The sequence below is a fragment of the Struthio camelus genome, chromosome 8 (genome assembly GCF_040807025.1).
Source record: "Struthio camelus isolate bStrCam1 chromosome 8, bStrCam1.hap1, whole genome shotgun sequence".
Taxonomy (NCBI): domain Eukaryota; kingdom Metazoa; phylum Chordata; class Aves; order Struthioniformes; family Struthionidae; genus Struthio; species Struthio camelus.
The window spans coordinates 31,355,696-31,382,783 of NC_090949.1; the positions used below are offsets into that span (position 1 = coordinate 31,355,696).

The following is a 27,088-nucleotide window of genomic DNA, read 5'->3' on the forward strand; positions in this document are numbered from 1 at the left end:
ACAGCTTTATCACCAATCTATAGACCAAAGGAGAGGAAGCAGCAGCCAGATTTTTGAATAAGCCCATACAAAAGCAGCATTAGGGTGAATATGCTGCCTAGTAAACATCCTATGCACAGATTTCCTGTACATCCTCTTATTTTATCATTCTGGCTAGAGCAATTCCGTGTAGACAGTATCACTTGACAGACATCAGTGTCTGTATTGCCGGTCAGAGTGACTAGCCATGCAGAAGTTAGCTGAGAAAACACTCCACTATTGACTCTGCTTTAAGTAATATACAAAGTAGTATACACAATTTACAGTTATTTCAGTTAATGAAGCACAACAGCTCATTACATAGTGCATTCATCTGCTCCACTCCCACCTGCTCTCCCAAAGTTCCAAACTCTCTTACCTCCACTTTGTTTCGGCTTCTAACATAAATAACTAATTGCAAAGCAATGAGTATCTGATATACGAATAGCAAAGAAATGGATCTGAAGTGGAATTAGCAAAGAAACGGAGGACTTTTCAAACAACATTAAAGTGCATGACAGAAGTACAGGATGCCATTTGTGACCTAGGTAAAACACGTAAGACCTGCGGCTCCATTTGGAAGGAGGAACATCTCAGCAACACAGCAAAGTCTGGATGGCAACAGAAGCAGAGAAGGCTAAAACATACTTTTGAGTTGCAACAACCGACTATAAAATAAAAGATGCTTAACTGCTAATGAATGACATATCTAGCCCCAAAAATGATCTCTGCTGCTACCACCTAACGCAACTACCCACAGTAACCAGGCCGCTCTCTCAGCACTCTGTGGTTATGCTGCAGCCTCAGCACAATTTAACTACAGTAATCAGGTAAGAGGTCAATTTAGGGATCTGTTTATTAAAAAACAAACAAAACCCACACATACAATTTCCCTTGTCCTGGAAGGATCATCTCTCACTCCCAATTCTAACAAATCAAAGGATGCTTCAGGGATGCTTGTACAACCTTCCCTCTACAATATTGAAAACAGTTCTTGCTGACAGAAATACAGAAAGTCAGTGGCCACCGTCAGGATGATGTTTAACATCAGGATGATGTTAAATAGCTAGACAACAGAAAATAAATGAAGACGACCCCACTGTTAAAAACCAGGGTACTACAGCGCAATTTCTCACATCTGATAGCCTGTTTGCGTAGTCTCAGGTCACTAGTTTTGTTTCAAAAATCAGTCATTCTGTTTACACATAAGTGTTTCATAAACATGTCACAGTAGTAGTCACCATACTGCATGAAAATTCTAAATAGGACTAAGCTCAACAAATAATTGTATTATTTCATTTGACCAGGAACATACAACACATATTTGTACTCACTTCACACAAAGGCATTGAGAAGTCATGAATGCCACCCACTGTATTATCCTCTAGCTGATCACAGTGTAACCAAACATCTTTAAATACAGAATATAGCTAGTCATAATGCAGAAGACAAAAAGTGCGAAATAAAATTATATTAGGGCGATTCTGATTAAGATCAGAACAACAGGAAAACATTTTGAGGCACGTCAGTCTAAATCCTTACGGAAAATGACAGTCTGTTCTACTGGACAGTACCAAAATATCTATTCTGGTTTCTGCTATAAAAAAACAATACCTGCAAGAGGTCAGGAGGCTGGTAAGGCCCAGTTGTCCTTTCAAAGTCTAACTGACTTACTACATCAAGAAGAATTTCACTTGAAATTTTCCAAGTAAAGCTTTTTCCTCACTGCACAACCAATTGACATTAGCCCATTTTTGTTAGAACAGGTCCAGATCTTTGAGCTATCAGCAGCTCTTCATCAGTTAAAAGAAATATACTGGACTCTGATCCTAGATACAACATAGTACCTCTGAATGCAGCACGGTAACAATTTTGTCATTTTGCAAAGATGTAGCACAAAGAGAGATATTACACCTTGCAGTGAGATTAAATCCAATACTGTAATCAGGAATAACTCCACCGAAATCAGAGCCGAGCCTGGAGTTGAATTTGGCCCTTGCTGTAATGCAGAATATAAGGAGATAACGATGGGATTGAGGTGATTAACTATAAACAGAAATAAACCTCCCATGTCAACTGTTTAACTGCCAACGCAGGAGCACCCAGTAAGCTTAGGTTGTTAAATAAATTCAGCAGCCTCCCAAAACATAACCAGAAGAACATTTAAGTTAGTAGGATAACTAACAATTCAGGTTTTCCTCACCAAAAGGGTGATAAGGAATCCACGTTTCGCACACATACCAGCTTTTCTGCTAACTACCAATGTTTTCAGGGTACACGAGTCAAAAGAGTGAAAAAACAAAGACACTTACAAACATGAGAAAAGACAGTTTTATTAACTGGAACAGTATCAGGTGATTTCTTTTTCTTAGTTTTTCCAATGATAGTTCTGTATGAAGTGTTTATGTTTTAAACAGAGCAAAAATTATAATTATGGTAATACTGAGTTTTACATTCCACGATAGGACAAATCGGTGGTTGTGGCTGAGTTAAAGAGGGGCAGTTTTCAGTTCTAGTTTGGACATCAATCTCAGATTGAACGGAAAAGATTTCAAAGAATCAGCTTTGGTTTTTTTTTTATTTTTATTTTTTTAAATCCAGCCCTGAATCAATCTCAACCACCTCTTGATATCTATTCAGAACTAGAAGCCTCCTTTTCTTCTAAACTGACTCACACAACACTTTCAGTATTTCCAAATCACCAAAGAATTATCTGAGGCAAAAAAATCATGCCGTAATAACTGCCGACTCCCATAGGGCATAAAAGATCTGCCTCCATCCTCCATAAACCTTAAGCAAGGTTGCTGCCCCTTGCCTTTGCTTCCTTGCTTTGCATACGTTTATGGGTACAGCTTGCCTTCCTTTTGAAGCAAGAGAAAAAGCAATGGCACAGTCAATTCACTGTGTCCTTGTTGCATCCTCCTACACTACAAGACAGGCCTTCAGCTGACCAGTCATCTGTGCTGTGGCCTTACTGGAGCATAGGTTTCTGGTCTTAATATAAAGAACATGTTTCTCAGTGTCCACCAGTTCTACTGCTGTCGGTCATGTCCTCGGTTATCGATACAGACCATTTTTTCAATCTTGTTCTTTTATTTCTTCTGGTGTTTGTACACAGTTGTTTCCAGTCATGCTTTGTTCATACCATTCTAACTTCTTCTGTCACAAATCTCTACACAAAACTGGATTAAACTGCTTTACATGGAGCTGTTATCGAAAGGAGCAACCTGCATGGCCCTGACTTCACTCCTCTTTCCTTTCCTTTGAGTCACTGCTAGGGAAGACGCAGAGGTGAGGTGAGTCAGAGCAGCCTGAAAACTAACCCTGGAGCAAAAAGAGCAGGTTTTGGTCAGATGAGTGAGCCGGCATAGGCCACCTTGCAACCAAATAATCATTACTGCTGACAAAAGAGAAGGAAGGGAAGGGAAATGTATGCCTAAGGGAGAGTGGCAGACCACTGCTTCCAGTGGCAACCAGCACTAAATTCAGCATTATATGACATTGGCTTAAGTTGCATAAATAAGCCTAAAACAATAATTCTGTCTCTGCCATTACCTATCCCTCAGGCTATACTTAACTATTTCACATGGAATGGCTGAATGAGCTGTAAAATATTCAGCATGCACTGGCTCACCTCCATGGCAGAGTCCAAGGCCTACCTACTCAATAACTGCAAGTTTTGTCCAAAGGTAACGTTTTGCTTGCCTTTTTTTGCTTCTTTTCAAAGACTCACAGTTGGTTTATTTCCTATTGCTCATTTTCCTTCCTCTTAAACACAAGGTTTTATTTCTCTCCCTTTTACTGCTCTTACAAGTCTAATCTTACAGAACATTCAGAGTTGCATGACCACCAAGTTCTTCCTAGAACAGAAGAATTATTACTTGAGATAAAACCAAAACTTTGGCATTGAGTTACAAACACTGCTATTGCATCTCTTCTCTGATCAGATATTCTGCATTGTGTTTTAACATCGGAAGTAGTGCTTTATGCCTACTCACCCCTGATGGCTTCCATTTTTGGGACCCAATAAGCCTTCAGTGCTGCAAGTAAGAAGTAATCCCGGCCTCCCTTACATGGATCAACCTGCTCTTCTCACTATCATGACTTTGTCCATTTTAGCTCTTTGTCTAGATATCAAATCAGAGGATCTCACAATAGCTGCAAATCTACTGCGCAGAATCAGGCCTAATCTATCTTTAGAGACATCTACCACCATTGCATCTACTTATTAAATTACAGAACTCGTATCTCTTTTTAGAAAGAAATTTAAAGTCAGTGTTTATAAGGAACTTATCAAAAATATAATGGGAATGGGATGCCAGGGGAATAGATGACTCTCATCTGAAATGCATAATTAGCTTTGGGTTAAGTGTGCAATTAACATTAAAATTTACAATTAAGTATGATGATGTTCTAATTTTACCTTCTTTAAATGAAAAAATGAATTTAGTTACCAGCATTACTTTTTCGAATCCCCTCCCTATCAGCTGAGTTGCATAATAACATCCTGTCATTCAGCTGACAACTGACACAAAAAGCTCTTCGCATATTTGCCTTCTGGACAGCTACAGTTTGGGGTCTGTTTTGGTTTAGGCTTTTTAGTTTTTCAATAGTAGATGCCACTCAGCATAACGTGCAGTTGTCATATTTCTGTTTGTCATGATCCTTCCCACAAAAACAGAGTGATGTTGCTTTGCACCCTCTTCATAGCTGTGCCTGAAAAGTGGGATGTGTGCTCCAAATACCCACTAGAGCTCATCTTAGACCCCTACAGGTTTCAGCAGGTAAGCAACAGGAACATTTTTGTTAATGGGAGGAAAGAAAAAAAAAATAAAAGCTATACTCTTCCTAGTAGTTTAAATCTGATCAGTAGTATCTTAAAAAAAAAAAAAGTCTAAATAGACTATGCTCAGCTGAAGATCATGTCCTTTTGCCTTTTAATCTGAAGTTAAATTTACATCTCCATCTGCCTTAAAGTTTCAGCTGTCATATCAGATGCCAAACCTTGTATTTAATATTTTATTGATCCTATATATGTTTATAGTATGTAGAACAAAAATGAGACTCCATTGTGTGTAAGGTGCTGCACAGAGGTACAGTGAAAGCCAGCCTTTGCTTCAAAAAAGCTGACAAACAAACTGAGAGAGAGATATGGAATAAAAAGAAAACATTTAATACTTTTGTGGTTTATTTCATTTGACACGATAAAGCCTCACTGAAGATTTCACCTTACAACTGGGATAGAAACTCAAATGCCGTCAATTAAGAGGACCCAGGTGACCCATTACACCATTATACCTTGAATGAATTTGACAGTATGTCCCAAAGTATGGGCATTAAGAGCTTCACTTCCCCATCTGCAAAACTGGAACAAAAATGCATCCTATCTTATGGGGAAAATGGAAATAAAATACATCCAAAAAAATGTTACAGTTTTAATTCTGAGGTGCTCAGAACCCAGGGCAACATGGACAAGTCAAACACACGACAGAGACTGGGAATCCCAATACCCCATGCCCTACCAACATGCAGCATACTGGAAAAGGGTGGGCTGCATTTCTCTCGGGGGCTGTCTACAAAGGAATAAAATCTCCTCTTGCTTTTAGCTGATGCTTTAGCTCGAGCGAAAGAAACCTGCACCAGGCCCATGAAGGTTTCTCGCACAAACCATGTATTGAGTCATGTGCAAAGTATTTTGGGCTAAACACTGCCAACGATTTTGCATCAGTAAATCTGTGCTATTATCCAAAGAGCCCACAGAAACAACCTGGATTGGGCCTGTGGGAAGGCCCCGAACTTACCGCTCAGTATTTAATCTCACCGCTACATTGCTCTAGAGATCTGCTGTAAGTATCCATTATTACTCACCACCAAGAGACACACAAGCACACAGAGGAAGGGAAAACAAACCAAAAACAAAATAAACACCCTGCTTGCATCATTCTCACCTAAGACCAAAATCAGTTTCTCTGATTCATTCTGCTTCTATTTGGATCTGGACCAGGTAGCCTTGTGTAGCTGCTAGGCAACCTGAACACTGTCTTGAGTATTAACTCTAAGTACTTGCTAAGAATAATAACAATGTTACCTTTGAGATTTATTTATAATAAGAAAACACACCTAGCTGAAAATATAATAGCTTTCCTTTCTGATCAGTAATTAGCAACTAAAGGAATACAGAACTGCTGGTCAGGAAATAATCCATTCGTATACCCTACATGCAGAGAGAGATTATAAATCAGCTCCTTATAAATTTATCATAAGGAAGTACTTTCTAAAAAACATTTTTAAAGATGTTAGTGCTATAAAATTCTAATCTAAGAGTTACATATATGCAGACATTAGAATATCTACATAATGTTAATATTTATACATAAAATATTTTAAATGATAAAGGATAATTACCAAACTTCGTCCAACTACAAAATGAACTTTCTCACTAGAAGTCGTGTATTCAATTTACATACAGCCACCATTCCTAAACAAGACAGAAAAGCCTTAGAAGATTTAACATTAAACAGAATCTGCTGACTGCATGTTAACAAAAATAATAATAAAAAACCAAAATTAAAAAACACCAAAACATTATTTCACTTAATCCTTCTCAGAACTATTTTACTGTTTTGCTCTCTGGCCAGCAGAACTGCATTCTTCCTTAAAAATATCATGAATATCTTTGATATGTCCTCTTTCCCCACACCCCTAAACTCTAGAGAAAGATACTCCTCTCAAGTCTTCTCAAATGAGTGGGTCATTTCGCAGACTGCTATGTGACTAGCACAACTGTTAGGAATCTTATTATAAATACCAATTTGGGTGCTTGAGGAGTTAATGCCAACAGAGCAAACAGGCTCGCTGATTACATTAAAAGTGAACAGAGCAGTACTCTGTTCTGATCATTACATCTGACAGCTTATTATATCCTGATGCATAAAATAAGGCCTCCCTCAAACCCAGCAAAAACATAAGCTAGATCTCTATCTTAAAAACACAGATCAAATTCTACTAGAGATATTAACTGCAGGACAGGCCAGACAGGTTATAACACTTGCTGACACATTGACACGCTGTTAAGAGTTTTCATAGGCAGCTGACCAGCACTTGAAGAGGTATGAATTTTGCTTAGCTTAAAATATATATATATATATATATATATATATAAACAAAAAAGTCCTTTTAGCTGAGGTCCTATACCCAGATATTCTGCTCTTCTTATGCTCTTCTTATCAACAGAGGCAAAAGCAAATGGATGTAGAAAGTCACTGTGATCCAGAAAGCTCAGTGGTAACTGTTTGGTTTTTTGGTTGATTATATTTTTCTCCTCCTTTGAAACTTATATGACACAAACCAAGGTTATTTGTACACAACTTCCAGTCTGCCAATTCTCATCTGCCACAGCTGCACACACTTAAAAGAGCTTTGTAAGCATGGATGTGCTGAAAGAGATGCAGGTCTGTGGCACAGAGAATATTACAGATTCTTAAGTGTTACTCTCTGGATCTTATATAGAAATTTCAAGTGGTTAATTTAAACACTTGCACCCTCTCCTTCCTCCCTTAGAAAAAATGAGGGTTTCATATTAAACCCAATCCAGCTAGGACTTAACATCAAGTTTAGGTGCCCATAATTAAAAAAAAAGGTCAACATAGCTGGAAAGTTGTAAGTAAAGGCGAGGTGTTAAATGTCAAGTGAAAGCATTAAAAATGGAAGCACAGGGTCCCATGCTCACAGCACCTGCCACACAAGGGCTGGCAGGTCTGGCAGGTAAGATGCGCTCGGCAGCAGACAACGGGGAGCAACCACACCCTGGCAAACTCCGCTTGCCTTCTGCCTTCTTCCCTAACCCCTCCCACAGCCGCATCCCACCCTGTCACCAGCTAGTTTCAGACTCAATTCTCTTCTGGTTTTATGTCTACTAGAGGCAGAAGCTGGCAACTTGAGACGCCCTCATCTGCTCCCAACCCGTTTTGTATGCCACTGGAAGGAGCTTTACAGAGCAGCTACCACCAGTGCCATTACACTGCAGCTAGCTCCAGTGTCATTTTTGCTAGTAACAGATGCTGAAATGTAGCGAGTTCCTTCCTATAGTTCTTTCAATCCAGTAACAACTTTCCATTTACGAGCAAACTATACTGCTAGGATAAAATAATAATTCATTAGTCCAATTTGCTGTGGCTTTGCCTCCTATGTGGGGCTTTGCTTTTTACAGAAAGGGTTATTCAAGACAGACTCGTAAGTTATGTTCCAAAATAAGTTTCCAATATTTCCAATATTCCAAAATAAGCTTCTTACGCTACATGGTACACAATAGCTTATGAAAATAAATATTCTTCCAGCTGTTTCTCAAAGGTGGCTGTTTGCTTCTTGTTTTTGCAACAGAAATATTATAGCAGACTATTTCACTTTTGTTGAATGTCAGTCACAACATACACCATTTTTCATCAAATGCTGCAAATTTAATCCCAATTTATTATCACTAAATACTATCTTCCACTGAATATGGCTCAGCTGAAATCAGAGGCACTGCCTCCTTCCATTTGTAGGCAGAATGGAGCTCAATCGAGACTGTAAATCATTTTAAGAAGTAGTCAGAAGACAGGCTGGTAAAAAGCAATTCCTTTCCTACATAGAGTTTTGGTATGTTAATAGCCCCACTACTGCATGTAACCTGTGGCACACACTGACATTACAGGTTTAGACTTATGACAGATAGAAGGTAAATAGGTCAAAACACTGTGTTTTTTTTAAAAGGGGTACACACCTAAAGCTTTTGTTAAGGTTCTTAAATAATGACACACATCAGGGATACCTGCAAGGAGCACAGAAATAAAGAGCACAAGTCACTCTGGGAACTGTCAAGCACTGACATGAACCTTTTATTGAAAATAAAGTTCAAATCAACAATGTTGTTGATACTCCAGTACTACAGATCCTTTAGCTAGCGCTCTCTGAAGACTCAGCCTGACATACTATCTCTTTCCATGAAAAGTGTAAGGTTATTAAGGCCTTTTTTTCCCCTAAAAAAGCCTTCGAAACAGATTTACGTAAAACTCTGGCTCAATTCATTTTAATTCCAGTACCTTTACACAAACCATACATCTTTCATGGTTCTTTCCACCTCGCTTTTAATCAATTTAGAGAATTTCATGTTCTGAGATTAACAAAGTCAAACATAGGACGGAAGACACATGTAATTGCTTAGTGGGCCTGAAGTCTAAAAATTCTCATAAATCAAATTCTAAATGAAAGCAAACAGTTGCGTGGCAGGTTATCTACATTAGTTTCCAAGCCAGGAGTTCGCAACACAGAGGATCTTTTATTATGGCTTTTGTTGTATCTGGCACCCAGCACCATAGAAAGAAAATGAATCATATACTTGAAGAAAACAAAAATAAAGTTCCTCATTTTAGATTATCACTCTGAATCATGACAGTCACAATAAGAAATGTGATTGCTATAGTATTACACTGAGAACTGATAATTAAAGATTAATTATCAATCTACTGCATATAGATCAATTAGAAGATTCTGCTCTTAGCTGGGGCAGGGGTTGGGTGGAAATGCTCTGCAGTTTCAACTTACCTTCAGTCTTGAACTTAAGCTTTAATTTGTGGGAGAAACCACTAAGAGACAGATATTCTGTGTCACTGAGCTATCTCCTGGAAATTGTTTAAGGGAATGCTAGCCTGATCTCTTTTACTTGAGATCTTTTCTTTTTCTGCAAAACAGAAAAAGAGAATTTTGTTAAGGAATTCTACCTGGGGCTTTGCGATACTTGAAAGTATGGCAAACCGAGCCCAGCTTTTTTAAACACGTTTAGTAATTCACTGGGACACAGAGGGTTAAGCGCTACTAGGATCAACCCTATAGTGCAAATGCAATTTAAGTCATTTGTCAACATCTATCATAAAATAAATCACTTGCTTTTCATAAAAATAAACATTGTGAACTGTTGACAAAATTGCTTGCCTTTAGTCTTCCACTCTGCAGTTCAGGAAACATTCAGGGTATTTTTTTTGTTTTTTTATTGACCTCAGATACTGTAATTCAAAAAGCCTGAGAAAGTCCCATGACCAGATTTTTGAGCAGAGGGACCCTCCAACTTACCCTCCCAGTTGATTTACCAGGAAGTCATTTCGGCAGAGATGGTTGAAGCATACCTCTGTCTTCCCTCAGAGGAATCCTGCATGGATAAAGTGAGCTTGCAGGCACGTGAGCCTCCAAAAGACAGAAGTATCTTATCTGGAGGACACTGAATAGATCAGCAGTTTGAGTTTACTCTTCAGTGCTCTCTGAATGTATTCACCTAAGTCTAGTACTCTCTCAAAAGGTGCTACCAAGGAAGGTCCAGACCTACTTTGAGTTTTGTTTCAGTTTAACAGTACACTGACTCCTGTGATTGTATAGCAGCAGCTTAAGACCAAGAGTCTTACCAGTTGAGTGAGATAGCAACACAAAGAGAACTTACTCAGCTTTACTTCAGGAATACAAAATATATGGCCACACAAAACACACGAACAGTAAAAATCCATATTAATCCAAGATCTATTTCCAAAGAAGCCACATTTTCCCATCATACCTTTGCTAGGTTTAAGATAAAGCATTTTTGACAATGTTGGCACTTACCCAAATCTGTAGTTTCACCCGTTTGTCATTCCTATATACAGTTTTCACTTTGAAGTCAATTCCTACTGTGCTAACAAAGGCGGGCGTAAACGTGTCATCCGCGTATCTGAAGAGGAAGGACGTTTTACCCACGCTGCTGTTGCCAATGATCAGGAGTTTGAACATGTAATCGAAATTTTGATCTGAAGTATCTTTCTGCCTGTATCTGGCATCTGTTACTGAAGCCATCTAAGAAAATGACAAACATTGAAAAAGAACACATTTAAGAGCAGTTAGTGATTATTTTCCTTAATTGCACACCCTGTGTTTAGCTTCTCTCTCTTCTTTCTAACTAGATAAGCATTATATCTACTGAAGAAAGAGGAACACATCTTCACAACCCCTTTGTAAAGTCTGGCTTTTAATTTCTATTATTCACTTGTACTGGTTAAGATTTTCAAACTCAAGAAATGCACCTGTTGCACTGCTTTGTCTTTAAAAGAATAACAGACAGCTATTGCAAATTTTTCATATACTAGTGGGGAACTGTTCTTTACTCCAATGGCAGGATGCCAGTTTTGTTGCTCCAATAAACTGCAGTACTGCAACAAAAAAATCAAAATCTTTGACAATGCACCGTATCACACAATTCAGTAAGCAGCCACTGAGGCAGGTAAAACTGAGTAATTCCTTTCATGACTATAAAAGGAAATCTGCATTACCATCTCATGAACCACCATCATTCTGTCCATAGAAAAGCTCTTTCTTCAACATTTACAAAGAGAAAAAAACAAAACTTCAGTGACAGGAGGAGACAAAAACATTAGTGGGCAAAAGGAACTTCAGCTGACAATCTTGAATCCATCCAACATCTACCTACTCTCAAGACCATGGTTAAAATAAACAGCATCTGCACAAAACGTGATGGCTCAGTGGGGTTGCAAGCAGCATTTGAATGGATAGGTTATCTGTTTTGGCTGTTGGCAAAGGTGAGAGGTGGGGACACTGGGTGGAAAAACAAAAAAAAAGATGATACCTCAAGGATACCTCCTTCTCCTGTCACCCTGCACTAGATTCAGAAACCAAAAAGCATGGAATCTGAAATATCGAGAGATTTGGAGCTCATCAAGCAACCCCTGGCAGCTCAGACGCGCCGAATAGAGGTGAAAAGACAGGGGCCTGCCTTTCTATTCATTTCTATTCTTTCTATTACCTTCTGCTGTGGTACAGACTAGATTTATCAGGCAGAGGAGAAAAAGGACGCTTGGAAGAATTTACCTGGTAACAGATATGCCAGCTTTTCATCCTTAAAGCTCTGTTTCAAAATCGATCTAGCCCGAGTCAAACAACTTGGCCTTGGCGTCTGAGAGCCAGTCAGAGGGGTTGTGTGAACTGGGGCAACGACAGCAGCTACTCATCCACCAAACTAGGACATATATTATTCATTTGCTATGTCAAAAAGCAAAGTCTGAGTGGAGACGGAAGTCTTTTCTCCCCCCAACATCCGAAGAAGTAAGTTAATCTTCCTCTTATCTTGAGATCAAAGATATCTTTGGGAACAAAACTCCCACCAACATCTACTCTGAATGTTTGCCCGAATACTTTCCTCAGTCTCATCCACACACAGAGCTTCACTTGCTTGATGGAAAAAAAACTAGTTTGAAACTTAGTGTAGTTAAAAGGCTATAAACTAAAATTCTGTCCAAAACCAATTTAAGCTGGATTATCAATTTAACTTAAATTCCCAACAGAGGGGAAACAAACCAAAACCAACTCAGTTTAAACTTAAGTAAAATATTTATGACTATTTATCTCTGGTGAAATACAAGCAGTTTTCTCACACAGACAAGGTCTGGTGCAGCAGATAGTTCGTTCATAGACGGTTTCTGAAGAACTTTAGCAATAGCTCAGTACTCAATAGCTCCAATGAATGCAACAAAATCTTCCCACAAGTGAGTCTGTATAGGATACAGCAAAACTCTGATACATACAGGTCTTAACTTCAACTGCTATTAAATAAGACTAAGGTTCTTTGCAAGCACTCCAAAGAGCCTAAGCACGCATTTTCTTCTGACTTCTGTATCAGAAAAAATGTTTTTATTCACATCTTGGGAGTCTTAATAGGAATTTTTAAAATGAAGAATTCAATACCTACTGACTTCCATGCACATGCTCAGGGAAATGCATACACTACTAGTTTCAAATAGAAAATTCAGCTGCAAAAAAAAATGAATCCAAATGATTAGTTGATTTGTACCATTACCAAGCAGGAAGACAGAGACAAGTTTTATATTTGAGTAATTTATCTTCCTCTCATATATATGTGATTTCCACAAATGCCATTGAAAACACATGTGCAGTTGCTAATGCGGAAAAAATACTTCTCCATTCTGCTCACTGAGGCTTTAAAAAGTGACATGCTCTCATCACTTGAAACCTCGTCATTTAAAGACTTACAGGTTGACCTTTAACAAAGAAGTATTCTACTAATTATATAGGAATCAGTATCTTCTTTCTTCCACTACCTTCATGGAATCCATCCACACACTCCACGACAATCTTGTAAATGAAACACTGCTGCTTCCATTTACCCCCTAGATTGCTGTAATCGAAAGTGTACCTGACTGCAAATGCTACTTTCAAATATCAGTTAAAAAAGTAATTACAGAATGTGACCAACTAGAGCAGCTTTGTTAGAAGCACAATGTGGAAAATAAGATCAAATGATACTTGGACAGAAAGTGGTGCTGTTGTCATAGAAGCACAACGCTCACTGCCTTGGGCTCGCGACTATGCTACACTGAAGATGCTGCAGCTCAGTTCACGGAATCATTACAGGCAGGGCCAGAGCACGAAATTTTCAAAGGCAAATTCCATCTCCTTGCTTAAATTTCACTTTTCCCTCTCCCTTCCTCTGGTCAATACAGTGAAAGTGGAAGGACAGCCGTACTAATGATTGCAGATTGTTAGTGAAGTTGTACTCAACAAACGTTTGGCCTGAAAACATTCACAGGGCTGCCCCAGAATTTGTGCTTGATTCCTCAAGCCAGGAATCAGCAGACCTCTCTCCTAATTCTCATCCTTCCCTTTCTCTCACCTACTTGTTGTCACACCCCTGTTCCAAGCACTCCCTAGCTATGCCAGTGCTAAGGACTGCACAGTGAGCTGGTTCAGGGAATAGATCCCCATTAAAAATAATTCCTCCTAACACTTTTCCTCTTTTGCAGGGCTATTTTTTTTTTCAGTTGGGTCAGTTTTTTCCTTCAGGGAGCCAAGCTGAGGGGAGTGGGCAGTGGGAAAAGATGGCAGTTGCTGTGCTACCAAGAGAAAGGTCCGTGTAATCACACCTCCTGCCAGCCCCGTGCAGAGATTCAACCCCAGCAGCAGAGAGAAAAGCAGAGCGAATGTCGGACAGCTCCCAGCAAACTTGTCAAAAGAGTGTAAAACAGAAGCTTGTGATAGTTTCTATTTTCATTGCCTTGGAATAGGCCTAAAAAAATTCCTCTACAGTAAAGATTTAGCTTCATTACAAAAACTCCATTGTACGCAAGAAGAAAAGCTGCCAATCAGAACGTCATTGAAAAAACCTTAGTACAAGACCTTGCATCTTTTGGTTGTTTGCCTGGGTAGCCCATTTCTCTGTAGGTAAAAGCATACGATTATGGACAACTTAATCTCCCTACGTGCTTTAGCAATAGAATCAAAGTCTCAAACATTCCCAGTTCCTGCAAGTTTTGTGAGACTAGGCCATTTTGTAGATACAAGATACCTTATTATTTCTGTATTGCAGAAAAAGTCTGCAGTGTGAGCTCATCTTTTATTAGACAAAGAATCCACTTAGGAGGAAGATGCTACAAATGCTCTAATAGCAATAAAAATCTTTAACCAGAGCTTAAAGATCAAAGCTTTAATCAGACACCAAAGAATGCATTCCTCACTCAAGACGTCTCTCCAGCCTTAATATTCTACTTTGGTCTAATGCAGTTTAAAATGAAACCTGTCACCCTAAGACACACCTCCACAGGAAATCAGCCTTCACTGCTTTCAGTGCTCAATGAAATGTATCATATAGATGGTTCCACCCAGCTGCATTCTTTAAGTTTGATTCTTCACTACAGTGTTAGTTACACAGTTTCATAGTGTAACATGAACCATCAAAATGTTACTGCTCTTACAAATCAGTAAGATTGGTCAACTGCTACCCCAGCTCTTCAGTATTTACTGCCTACAGCCAACTTCTATGGACTAAACTGATGGAGCTGGAAGAACTGGGTAGAAATCAATCAGTATATCAAATCGGTATAACAAATGTTGACTTAAAAATTCATTTCAGTCATTATCATTCTGCCTACAAACTAGTAGCTCTTCTAGATCTGCTCACAGACAACAAACAGTAAATCTGAGCATTACCTGGGAAGTTTAGCCTTCTCTCTACTAGCAGCCACATGTGTCTGTTCGCAGACATGGATGTTTTCATGTCCCACTCTCTCTCACAATATAGCAAGGAAGAAGTCTGAATTGCCTTTGGCAAAGGGCCCTCCTGACTGCTGTCAGTCACTTCAGTCAACAGTGAAATGTGATCGTGTTGATGGAACTTAAAGCTACACATAAAGAAATATTTGCACTTGCAACATGCCATTCCAGATCTTAGGACAGCACGCTAGCCCAGGCTGGGTCCTGCCTAGTTTTATGTATGTTCAGGAACCGAGCCTCCACTGTTTTGCCTGATATACTATTTTACCAGCTAATAAAACTGACAGGAACCAATCCTGTATTTTACAGTCAAAATTTCCTTTTCTTACTTTCATTTTACTATTCCTATGTTCCAGGGCTCAAGACTAGCAAATAAATAAGCAAAAAAAAAAAAAGATAATAAGAGGTTATGACTACCAGTTTAAGAGAAATTAGTGGTAGCAACAGGCAACAGGAGAAGGGACACAGCTGTACTTTTCAGACTCCTGGCTATCCATAGTTACTGATGAATGTGTAAGGAAAACAGGAGGTTAGATACAGTCACTTCATGAAAACAAAAATAATGAGGCTCAATAAAGGCAGAAGTAGGAAAAACTATACAGCCCTAAAGTCAAAAGATCATCAGCCTGCCAAAGCTCTTCTGGAAACGGAGGACAGGAGCATTGCAGACACTTCTGAAGATAGTACAAAAGACAATGGAAACCATTCCGTAAGTTAGGCAGTAGGGAAAAGGGGAGGAGGGAAGGGCTAAACCCAAAGATTCCTTTCATCCCCAGTATTTACCGCTTAGCAGTAATCCATGAGAGAGATTATTCACACACAGCATAACTTATTTTCAAAAGATTTAATACCTCCTTTTTTCCCCCCACATATATTAAGAAGTGTACCTATATTAAAAATAGTCTAGTTCACAAACTACGCTTTTAAGTCACTTCTCTGTTACAAAAATTCACTCCTTTATGTGCTCTGTCATCTGAAACAAATTTTTTTGTTGTTCTTTTTCTCTTTTTCAGGAACTAAATTAAATCTCGAATCAGATTTCTATTAAGTAATGGAATTTTTATGGCCAATGTATGCTGCCCTAAGAATAAAGCTCATAAAGGAAATACGGCCGTGACCTTAAGGAGACTTATACAAATGCTAGCACTACAAGAGAGATTTAGCAGAAGCAGAAAACATATTATAAACAACTAAAATAACTGCTAATAAGTATTGCAAGCAAAGATAGTTACCAATTTAGATCTATAATCCATGAGACAGATGGAGGCTTTGCTGTGAGTATATGAATCAAGAGTGGTCACACTGTTGAACCTGCGATGCAGAAGCAAAAGGATTACTATGTTTACGATAAAGATGGATAATGAGAATATTACATAAGAGACTAATGAGTAGATAGGTTAGACTACGAAATCACTACTGCATAAGGGCCTGAACTTCCTTCACTGGGGGAAAGCCCCATAGTACACAAAGAGAACAGAAACAGTGTTCGAGTTAGCGACAGATATTAAGTTAACAGTAGATATTTTGATTTCCCTTTAATAAATTTTAAATCAATGGCTCATCTAGATTAATTCAAAATTTAATTTCCAGATAAGTTCTAGAAGTGGACACAAAACCTCAGAAATGATTCATTACACATTTCCTGCAGAAAGGCAGCAAAGTAAATGGAACCAAGGAGCAGCTGAAATACATCTGTATGTATTTTTGTTCTGCGCAAAGCCTGGGTCAAAGTCTACTCAGCTACTGTGCTGCAAAGGCCAATTACAATAGGACATGTAAACGGCTGCAACTCCCCTTAACAGCACATCTATGTAAGAATAATTGCCTTAAAGTAATAGTTATTCTAGATTTAGGGCAGGAAAATATAACAGCATTTAGTCCTCTTTTTCATAGCTAATATAATCTAAAGGCTAACTTTGCCCCACTGCTTTCCTTCTCCAGTAAACAAGGGAAAACCGCTGTTTTGTTGTCCCAACTTACATTATACCGCCTTATGGAGACTGCTGAAGCACCCGGACAAATTCAGCCCTTGTGTAAATAAGCCGCAGCTACCTCCTCTAGGCCAGAATTTGGATCAACCAAGGACAAGTTCTTTCACACAATCCACTGACAACTGACAGTCACTCACTTGGCACACAAAACGGCTCCATGCTCCTGCCCAAACTATTACACATTTTTCCATATTGATTACATTTCCCTGTGTCTTCATAACCCTGGTCTCTGCAACGGCTCATTGTTTTTTGGACAATCTCTCGTTCCCACTTCAGCAGCGTTCAGTTTCAGGAAACTTGGTTTTGAAGCTTCATCCCAATAACTTAATTGCTAGATTGAGAACAAAAATAAGTCAACAGAAAGCAAAGAGGAAACACAAAAAAACCCACCTTTTTTGTAATTTTAGAAATGGGAGCCTCTCATCTTCACATGGAAAACTAAAATTGATTTTGCTGTCCAGAATCAAAAACTATCATTTATTAACGAGTCCAGAAGTCTTGGCTATTAGACGCGTGTAGTGAATTTGCTCCGAAATTCACATGTTATACGTGACTCCAATATATGCATGAAAGTTGTAGGATAAAATCCTTTAAGAAATAGCGGAGTTATTTATATCACCCGTTCAGATTTGGGAGCAGACACTTTAAAGAGTCTGCTAATAATTTGCTGGAGGTAGAACAAAAGAGGTCAAGAATCTTTGGATATCATCCCTTTCCATCAACTCTCTGACTTTACAATTACATTTTGGCACGCAGCAGGCTGGGATTGTTGTTAGAAAGATTTCCTTGAAACAAATAGATCTTCCCCTGCCTGGAACCATGCCTCTCCCATTTCCTGCCTAAATGGGCAATATCCTTATACTCCATTTTAGGGCCATGACAAAACTCTCAGGAAGAAAGTCATAGTTAGGCTAATTTTACAATGGTGAAAATTTAAAGAAATAAAAGTTTCTACGTTTTTACTCATTTCTGAGTGATTTTATTGTGGCTGTTTTATTATCACTTGGTTTTGTGCCTGTTGACAAACATGCTACACCAGAAGATACAGAGAGAAAGATTTAACAGCACAAAGTTCCCCCCTTCCAAAGGAGAACTGCTAACAGAGTCCAGCTCAGCTCCCTCCCAACGGATGCAGGGAACGCAAGAAATTTACATCCTCCATATGCCCCGGGCGGTAAATTCAGAGTAGATTTCCTCAGCTGCCTTAATATTCCAGTAAGCCTGGAAACCCCAGGAAACCAGCCGTTTTCTGGAGTTACAGACCTCCTGCTAGCCAAGGCTGACCCTGAGCCTAGCCTTGTCTCCAGAGAACAGTGAGAGCTGAAAAGGTTGATTGCTGTTACAAAACACATAGTCATTAGAGCACTTGCTTCCTGTTGCAAACATTACAGCGATGGTTGAGATAACGGATTTCAAACCCAGTTTCATCAGCTCTCCGGCTCTACATTTCTGCCTCAGTTTCCCCAAGTATAAAATGGAAATAATTAAATACTTTGAGTATTTCATTATTGACTACACTGAAGTACTTCTGAGTAGCAGGATGACATGAAAACGCTCAGAGCAATATACAAGATGAATTCGTATTAGCTCTGCTACAACACATTTAACTCTCTGCTGATCTTTCCCCAGCCAGGGGGCAAGAAGTAGCTAATTTCTGCATCAGGAAGAAAGCCCCTGCACAGAAGAAGCAGTGACAACGCCCTCCCAATGCAGTGGACGATAAACCAAGTTCAGATATATGAGGAAATTCACACTATTTTGAGATACTGACTTAGACCATATGCAGATTCAGGTAGACACCACCCCATAGGGATGCCTGAGACATATTTACAGATTTTTCTGCATGACCAGGAGGTCTGAAACCTTTCATTTATAAGAAAAGTGAGCTGGCATGCTGTCCCAGTCAGGTGACTCGAGATTGGTATTGCCTTGTAATAACCATTTGTGAATCAGAATCGCGTGGAGACAAGGCCAGCTCAGGATGCCTCTGCAGTGCAGATGAAGTTGTATTTTGCTGCCTTTCGTCCTCATCCCCAAAGCAGAAAACTCATGGTGAACAAGTTAGTTAATTTCTCTATGCTGCGATGTTCTCCATGCTGTGAAGTAAACCAGCTGCTAACTGGGACTAGGACACAAGTGCCGTGACAATTCTCACATTTTAATTAGCTAATATCCCCAAACATAAGCCTTACTGCTTATGCCAAAGACCAAACACTATCATACTGCAATAAGCTAAACATATATTTACAAGAGCACATTAAGTACTGCTGAACTTTAGGCAGAAGTTTGGTGGGTTTTTTTGGGTTTTTTTTGTTTTGTTTTGTTTTTTTTACAGGATGGAGTATAGCTGAAATTACCATTTCAGGACATTTCTCAATGTTAGCCATTGAGAAGCGCCTGATAAAGAAATACTTCCTCAGCCTTAGCTAGTAACAGACAACAGACACAGACCTACTGGGGGAGGTTAGGAGGGCACGAGTTCCCTTCCCTAGCATCCCACCAGCCTCCGTGATGTAAGACCCCCACAACACGTCGCGCTATTAAGTAGCTCTGTGATCTACACATTCTGATTTCGGGCTTCATCAGATCATGGTGGGGGGGGGAGTAGGAAAAGCTATTTGAAACACGTACACATCAAATAACATGAAATTTAAGGGACAACGACAACTCACATGCTGATAAATATATTGCATACATTCCCTTGCTACACCTAAGATGTATCAAGGAGGACTACTGCTATTAAAAAATAAAAACATTTAAGACTTCTCAATTTATTACCTGAAAATGTAGCAGATCTGCAGAGAGGGCAGTACAGTTCCGTTAAAATTACAAAGCAGTTTGATTTAAAGATTGTCTTATTTGCCTCTCGTCTGACTTCTATTACAAATTGTCCTGACAAAACCGAGTCCTGAGGGCAGTGATCACACCAGCCTTTCAGTAAATCCATATATGACCTCTTCCAGGATAACAAGCACAAATAATAAGAAAGAAAAGCTCTTAAACTACACACTCATATATGGCAGAGTACGGATTTAACCTGCACCTACTATAATCGAGTGCCCCAAAGATCTGGGTACAGAATCAGACATAGAAGTTAAAACCGCACTTCCAGTGACATTTCTTCCTTGTACAGATAAGGAAAAGGGGGGGGGGGGGGCAATTCAAACACAGAAGAGCATTATTTTAACCCAGAGCTCATCAAGGCTACTCTGAAGCCCCACAATTTTATAAGCACAACTGAGGGAGGGCGCAGCACAGACTCAGGAGCAAGCGACGAGGGACAAACCAGAAGACGCGTAACCCCGGTTTTGTCACCAAGAAAGCGTGCACAGAAACCACAAACTCAGGTGCTGAGGCCACAATCTTACGTTGTCGCAGATCGAAGGGAAAATTCAGGTTAAAATTAACTTTTTTTTTTTTTTTGGTCATGTTAATCTTAATTTAGGTCAGATCAACCTGATTCACTGCACAAACACACCACTGCTCCTGCCTTCATAAGAAGGGAAGGACAGCACAGAGACAGAACTCGGGAGGCTAAAAAAGGGTGGAAACGGTGGTCTGGGTGAGACTGCCTGCGACCCCAGGGCACGACGTTATCGTACCAGGTCGCAGGACGCTACTGCGCCGCTGGCAGGCACACAGGAGAAAACACGCCGTCTCAGGACATACGGCAGAAACGCCGCTTTGTACTTCGCGAACTGGAAAAACAGGAGGCTTCGTACTTTTTATGAATGGAATTGAGAGCGATTAATCCATTTGGCTTCACCAGGCAGGCTCGCTCACTGCCGCCTGCTAACAGCAAACGCGCGCCCGTCGCAGCGAGGAACGGGGGGAAGCCTCCTCGTCCGGTTACAGCAGCTCTCTCCCCTTCAAACTGCAACGTCAACGCAACCGAAATCTCCTGTTTCCCAGCAGTTTGTTTCACCACCGTTCAGCTACGTTGGGTTTTTTTGCTGTTGTCGTTTTTAAGAAGTGCTGCACTTTGGTGAGCAGCAAACAATCGCGCAGAACGACAGGAACTGACCGAAAGCACGCACCAGCTGGAAAGCAGCCTGGCAGGCCTCCATCTCCAAGTCCCCCCTGACACTCAGGGTATTTTAAACATGAAACAACGTTATTCCGCCTTTCATGCTGAATAAATATTCCTTAGGTGGGAGCGGGGAGGAGTACAAATGCTCTCTAATACACTTTCTGCCTAACTGTTCAACAGCCTTCTGCCATACGCATCACGGGCAGGAGCCGGCACCCTCACGACGCCGGCCGTCGCTATCGACGGCTTCGTGGGGCGTTTTGCGGGCAGAGGACGCGGGACTCGCGCGGGCTGCGGCCCCGGGGGGCGACGGGGAGCCCCGCGCGGCGCCCGCACCTGCCGCTTCCCCCCCCCCGCCGCGGCGCCCTGAGGGGAAGCGCGCGCGGCGCCCGCACCTGCCGCTTCCCGCCGCGGCGCCCTGAGGGGAGGCGCGCGCCGGCCGCGCCCGCACCTGCCGCTTCCCGCCCCGCCGCGGCGCCCTGAGGGGAAGCGCGCGCGGCGCCCGCACCTGCCGCTTCCCGCCGCGGCGCCCTGAGGGGAGGCGCGCGCCGGCCGCGCCCGCTTCCCGCCCCGCCGCGGCGCCCTACTGAGGGGAGGGAGGCGCCGCCGCCGCCCCGCTCCCGCCTCGCCGTTACCGCCGCCTCTCACCTGGGACGGGGGCGGCGGCGGCGGCGGAGCCGTGCGGTGGCGGGGCGGCGGCAGCAGCGGCGGCGGCGGAGCCGTGCGGTCGCGGGGCGGCGGCGCCGAGGCGAGGCGAGTCGTTGCGCGGGTCCCGCGGCCGCCGCTCGCGTGGCGGTTGCCGCCCCCCGCCGGCACCTGGGGCGGCCCGAGGGCGGGGCGATGGGCGGCGGAGGCGGCGCGCAGGGCCGGGCCGGGCCCGCGGAGGGGCCCCGCCAGCTCCGCCGCCCCCCGCCGGCGCCGCGCCCTGCTCTGCCGACGGGGCGCGAATCACCGCAGCCGGCTCCCGGCGTTCGGGCTGCACAAACAGTTGTTCCAGATGCGGCCGTTTTCGTCTCAGTTTCTGCCCAGCCGGGAACAGTCCGTTTCACTGCCATAGCCCTGTTAACTCTGAAGCCTACTGATGGCAGCTCGAGCATCGTAAACTACTTCTACTCTCTGAGAAAAAAAGAGGTGGTGGCAGCTATCCCTCTAAACTGTTGCTTTGGAGGAGGTCAGGTGAAGTGGTCGCAGCTGATCCTCCTGGCTTTAAAATCCCACAAACAGATCCCAGCCTGGCCTATTGAAAGAGCTGGGAGCCCAAAACCACTTTCAGCGATGATCATCAGAAAGTGAACGGATTTAAACATATAAGTTTTAAAAGTCTCTCCAGTATGACTGATCAGACACTACCTAAACAGCCAGCAGAGACAGTAGGACGTTATCACAGCGTCTGACTTTAAGTGAGTGCCTGAGCGCACTCACTCTTCATCGCACACGGCTCTTCATCCATCACCGGAGAGGGGAAGTCAGTGCAGGAGCCAGTTAAAGACACTGGAATTACAGAGTTTGTATTTTCTCTCCATTGGCTGGATTTGCTGCCTACAGCGACTGGCCTCGCAGCATGGGGATCTGAAACAAGGCAGCACAGCTGCCTCTGCGCCCCAGCCCCCTTGGAGCACTGTCCCCTTCCCGTCTAGCTGCGTCGTGGCCTGCTGTTGGATTTGCTGTGCATCACTTTAACTCGGCAGCAGGCAGATCACTTCTCTACTTGTAAAGCTCTTTGCACATCTAGTGATCTTAAGTAACCATCTTTGGAATGGATTGAGCCAGCTCTTGGACAAGCTTTTGCTTTATAACAGTTTAGCTGCATTAAAGCAGTCTATAAACTTCTATTGCTACAGTTTCCCCAGGGCAGTGGGCTAGCTGTGGCATTGTGACCGTGTGGAAAGCAGGCGAGTGCACCAGTTCGATTTAACTAGAATATATCCAACGTCTGCATTTTGGGAGCAACCACAGGAGAGTTGCAGCCAAGCTTCAGGGAATTCCTCTACTGTGGATCAGAGGTGGGACATGGCTGCTTGTCTTGATTTAAGTCAGAGCTGTCCACTGCAGCCCTGGGGACACTTCTGTCCAGGTCCCAAATGATTTTCCATCTTCACCTAGAATGACAATATTTATTTGACACTGAGACCCTAACTGAAATTACTGTTATGTAAGTCAGGCCCTCATGGTCAAGAATTTAAACAGCCCTGATTTATGTCTTAAGCAAGATAGCAACTTTGTGTAGGCAACCTGATGTAATTAACACTGGAACCAAACCCCAGCCTCATTACAAAAATTATTTCACAGACAGCCTAACAGGCTGATACCTACAAAAAGCTTCTTTAGCTCTTTGCAGTCCTTCCATTGCCCTGGGAAGTATGTTTTCTGCCTTTTCCAAAAACCGGGTTCTACTCCATCCGACATGGGTGTCAGGCTGGGTCTTGGCAGCAATGGAGACAGTGCTCTGCACTTGTCATGTGGCTGTGGACAGACGCCTGCATCTTTGATGCCAGGGACACATTATGACTTAGGTTTACTTTTTTTTTTTTAACTTAGGTTTTATCTTCTTAGCAATCACCTGATTTAAGATCCCATGATCACAGCCAAAAGCACAGAGCCACTGTACAGTCCAACTTCTGAAAGCATTTCCAGAATTCATCCCATTCCTGAAATGCCAGTGTCTATATCCAGCCACGCACGAAAGCGTTGTAAAAGCCCTTTCTCAGTCAGGACTAACAGAAAGGAGAAGGGATCAATGTAGATAACAAGGAGACAGGGGAATTTGTAGTGATTCTTTTCTAAGGCTGTTTCAGGGGCTGTCTATCATTTTGTTTTACTGTGTTTCTGTAATTTATGGGGTGAATATTGTTTGCACTTCTACTGTGCTTTCCATCCAGGGTTTGACATTGTACAGCCATCCATTATTGGCACAGCTTCTTGTGAGGGAGACCTGAGTTATTTTAGATCTATAGCTGGACAAAAGGAGACATGGAGCAGGAGAGAGCTCCCACAAGCACACTGAGTGGGAAGGGAAGAGCAGATGTTATGCTTTATCTCATTACCTGACATGTGGCTCTATCTGATTCTGACACAGCTGTCATGCAAGCACATTTATCAAGCATATGATACGCGTAGTCTGCTACTGTCACAACATTTCTCAGTCAAGTTGCAGCATCCTCACACAATGCAATTGACCCAAGGAAACAATTTCAAACTTTTCAGTCCCTTCTTTTCTAAAAACAATATTTTATTTGTTACTTTATTTATTACTACAGCAAGAACAGCACCAAGGCACCTAAACTGAGGATGAGGGACCTCTATTGTGATGCTGTAAATAATAATAGCAATAATGACCCTGAGTTTGAAAGACTCATTGTCTAAGCTTATGATGAGCATTGGTCAAATGTGGATAAAATAATATCCTGAGAAGCACAGTTTGCACACAGAGCAGTGGTTTCAGCTCATTGCCAGCTGTTGTCCAGGGAAGCTAAAATAAAACATGCCAGTTGCAAGGAAAAAACAAAATCCTCCTGATTCAAATATGTAGCACACACCCAGGCACCTCTTCTCTTCAGCATGGAATAGACAGCATATACGCGCCATGCTTTCTCCCCAGGATGTGTCCACATTTCATTCTCTTTAACACAGCTAATGCACCAAAGTCCTTAAAAATGTAGTTTGCATACTGTTCCTAATGTTAGAAATGGCACAATAAGGTGACATCCAGATTTGACCATGCTGCCAATAGGGCTTCCCTTATGCACAGCACGTTATGTCACCTTCTGAAACACACTCAGAACGCAGGGAGAACATCTGCTGTTCTTGCCAATTAATATTTTTGTGGCAGTTCCGCCTTCCCCGTGTTGTATATGTGCAAAGTGGCCCCAAAAAATGGCCATATACCAACAAGCAATCTCCCAGTTACTTACAGCCCTACCCAGAGTCGACACAGGCTGTGTCGTCCCCCCTGCTCCGTACCTGCAGCCTTATCCAGCTCCCCCATGGCTCTGGTGGGCCTTCGCTCTTCCCTGGCTTGGAGAGGCAGCAATGGGATCGTTCCCCTTTTAGGAGGGGGAAAACCTTAGGAAGTGGTCTCCCCATCATGCCCACATCACCATAGGGACAGAGAAGTGGAGGAGAAGAGGAGACTTCTGCAAAGAGGAGTCATCCATGTTGGCCAGAGAAAAGCTGAACGCAGGAGCAGCTCAGAAATGCTCCATTGTTTTCCCAGCACCCAGCTCTCCGTGAGCTCATGCCAGGACGTACCCTGCCTGTGTCCGCATCTCGCTTGAAGGGCTGCTCTATCCTGTCCTGGGACATGTGCCAGTGAGAGTGGTGCGTGACGGCATCTCTTGCTGTTCGGAGGCAGCACCTGGCACACTTTGAGCATGGGTCAGCCAGGCCCCACTTCCAATCTAGTTATGAACGGAGACCTTTGGCATCTCCCTCTCTCTCTTTTTGTCCCTAATCTAAGGAACCTGCTACTGATTTAACCATCACAAAATTGGGCTATAACATTTGTCACAGCATGGAGAGAATCCCACAAGCCTTGGACCCTTTTCCCACTGCCTTAGGCCGGGCATCAGAAACCAGGCAGCAGCACTTGGGTGCGATTCCTCCTCCTCGTGACATGCTGATGTGGTAGTATCCGGCTGGCACGTGTGAGTGAATCACCACCTCCTTTAGGAGCAGTGCTCCCTGGAAAATGGCAGGCCTGAGGATTGCATGCAGCCACTCCTAACGCTAGACAAACTCTGAAAGGAAAAGCAAACTGAATTTATTTGACTAACCTGCTTAACCAATTAGTACCTGTTTCTTGGAGGAAGAACAAGAGAATAAGTTAATACTGTGCCAAATAGTTTTGGCACGAGGCAGCTTTTACCATTTTGATAGACATCCGTGATTGTTTCCAGGTTCCCTTCATGCAGCGAGCTCCCCGGTCAAGTTAGCCCCCAGCACAATGTGCACAGCTCTCTGGAAGTGGGATGCAGCCTTGTAGATAAGCCTCATCCTTTGACTTTGCTTTCTTTGAAATGGGCACTAATTTGCAGTGAAGTTCCCTTTTTTATCCTCCTCTCTTGATAGGGTTCTGCTCAGTGTAATTTCACCATTATCGCTTTCTGTATCTTCAGATCTCAAGTTTTGATATACCTATAGGCACATTTATGAAGGAATAGCCCTGAACTGCTCCTCTGTGCTGCGCAAACCCAACCAGGCATAATACTACAGCCATAAACAAATCTAACAACATAATGCAAATGCAAATGCCTCTCCTCTTGCCAAAAGTTAAGAAGAGTTTCATCATCTCCAAGGATATATGACCTTGCACTCATAGAGGTTTAATAATGTTTCGCTGCAGAGCTATTCAGTATACAAGCTCTAAGTGAGGACAATGAATGAAGCTCATTATCAGTTTGATACAGGCTAGATATGATGGCAGACAGACTGATGTGGGAACAAAAGTGCATTCGAAGGGGATGAGTCCTGAACTCCACTCGCTCGAATGATGGACAGGATGCTCTGGCAGTGCTGGCGTTCTTGCCTCTCGCACTTTTGTTCTCTGCTGCTTTGCAAGGCAGAGAGAAGGTTCCCAGAGTCTCTAGCTGACACTTGCTTAAAGCCTGCTCAGCCCCAGGTGCACAGAGCAACCTCTGTTCCCAGGCAGCCAGATGGCTAGCTGCAATCGAGTCACTCTTTAATTAACTTTGGGTTTTTTCCTCTGTGGGTTGTTTCTAGGAGGAAGGGAGCTGACAGCATGTATGTTTGTATGAGATTGATTTGGCCTGGGTCTACACTTCAGATTTTGAAGTGCCTTTAGGTTTTGTTGTCCTCATGAAAGGGGAAGAAGCTGAGAATCCAAGGGGATTTTGTGGATGGATCTAAGGTGGATGGATCTAAGATGTAAATCTTACATCTATAATGTAAGTATATAGGTTTATTGCAAGTCATATGCAAATGGACATGTGCAAGAAACAAGGCTGAAACGAGG

General features: G+C 42.2%; 1 protein-coding gene across 7 annotated transcripts in view; it reads right to left on the reverse strand.

The window, feature by feature from the left end:
- The window catches only part of RAB3B (RAB3B, member RAS oncogene family), a 67,521-nt gene extending 45,630 nt beyond the window's left edge, over nt 1–21,891 (reverse strand). The window contains exons 1-3 of one of the 7 annotated variants that reach the window (XR_011142611.1): nt 21,766–21,891; nt 16,329–16,407; nt 10,645–10,872 (exon numbers count right to left, since the gene is read on the reverse strand). Coding sequence is in view for 6 of the 7 variants with exons in the window: in XM_068953131.1 (XP_068809232.1) it covers nt 10,645–10,872; nt 16,329–16,349 (249 nt within the window). In the remaining variant the exon portion in view is untranslated. Of the gene's footprint in view, nt 1–10,644; nt 10,873–16,328; nt 16,408–17,224; nt 17,362–17,477; nt 17,495–21,512; nt 21,525–21,765 lie in introns of those variants that run through there. The other 6 variants (XM_068953131.1, XM_068953127.1, XM_068953128.1 and 3 more) reach the window with 6 other exon arrangements.
- Nucleotides 21,892–27,088: the final 5,197 nt, after the last annotated feature.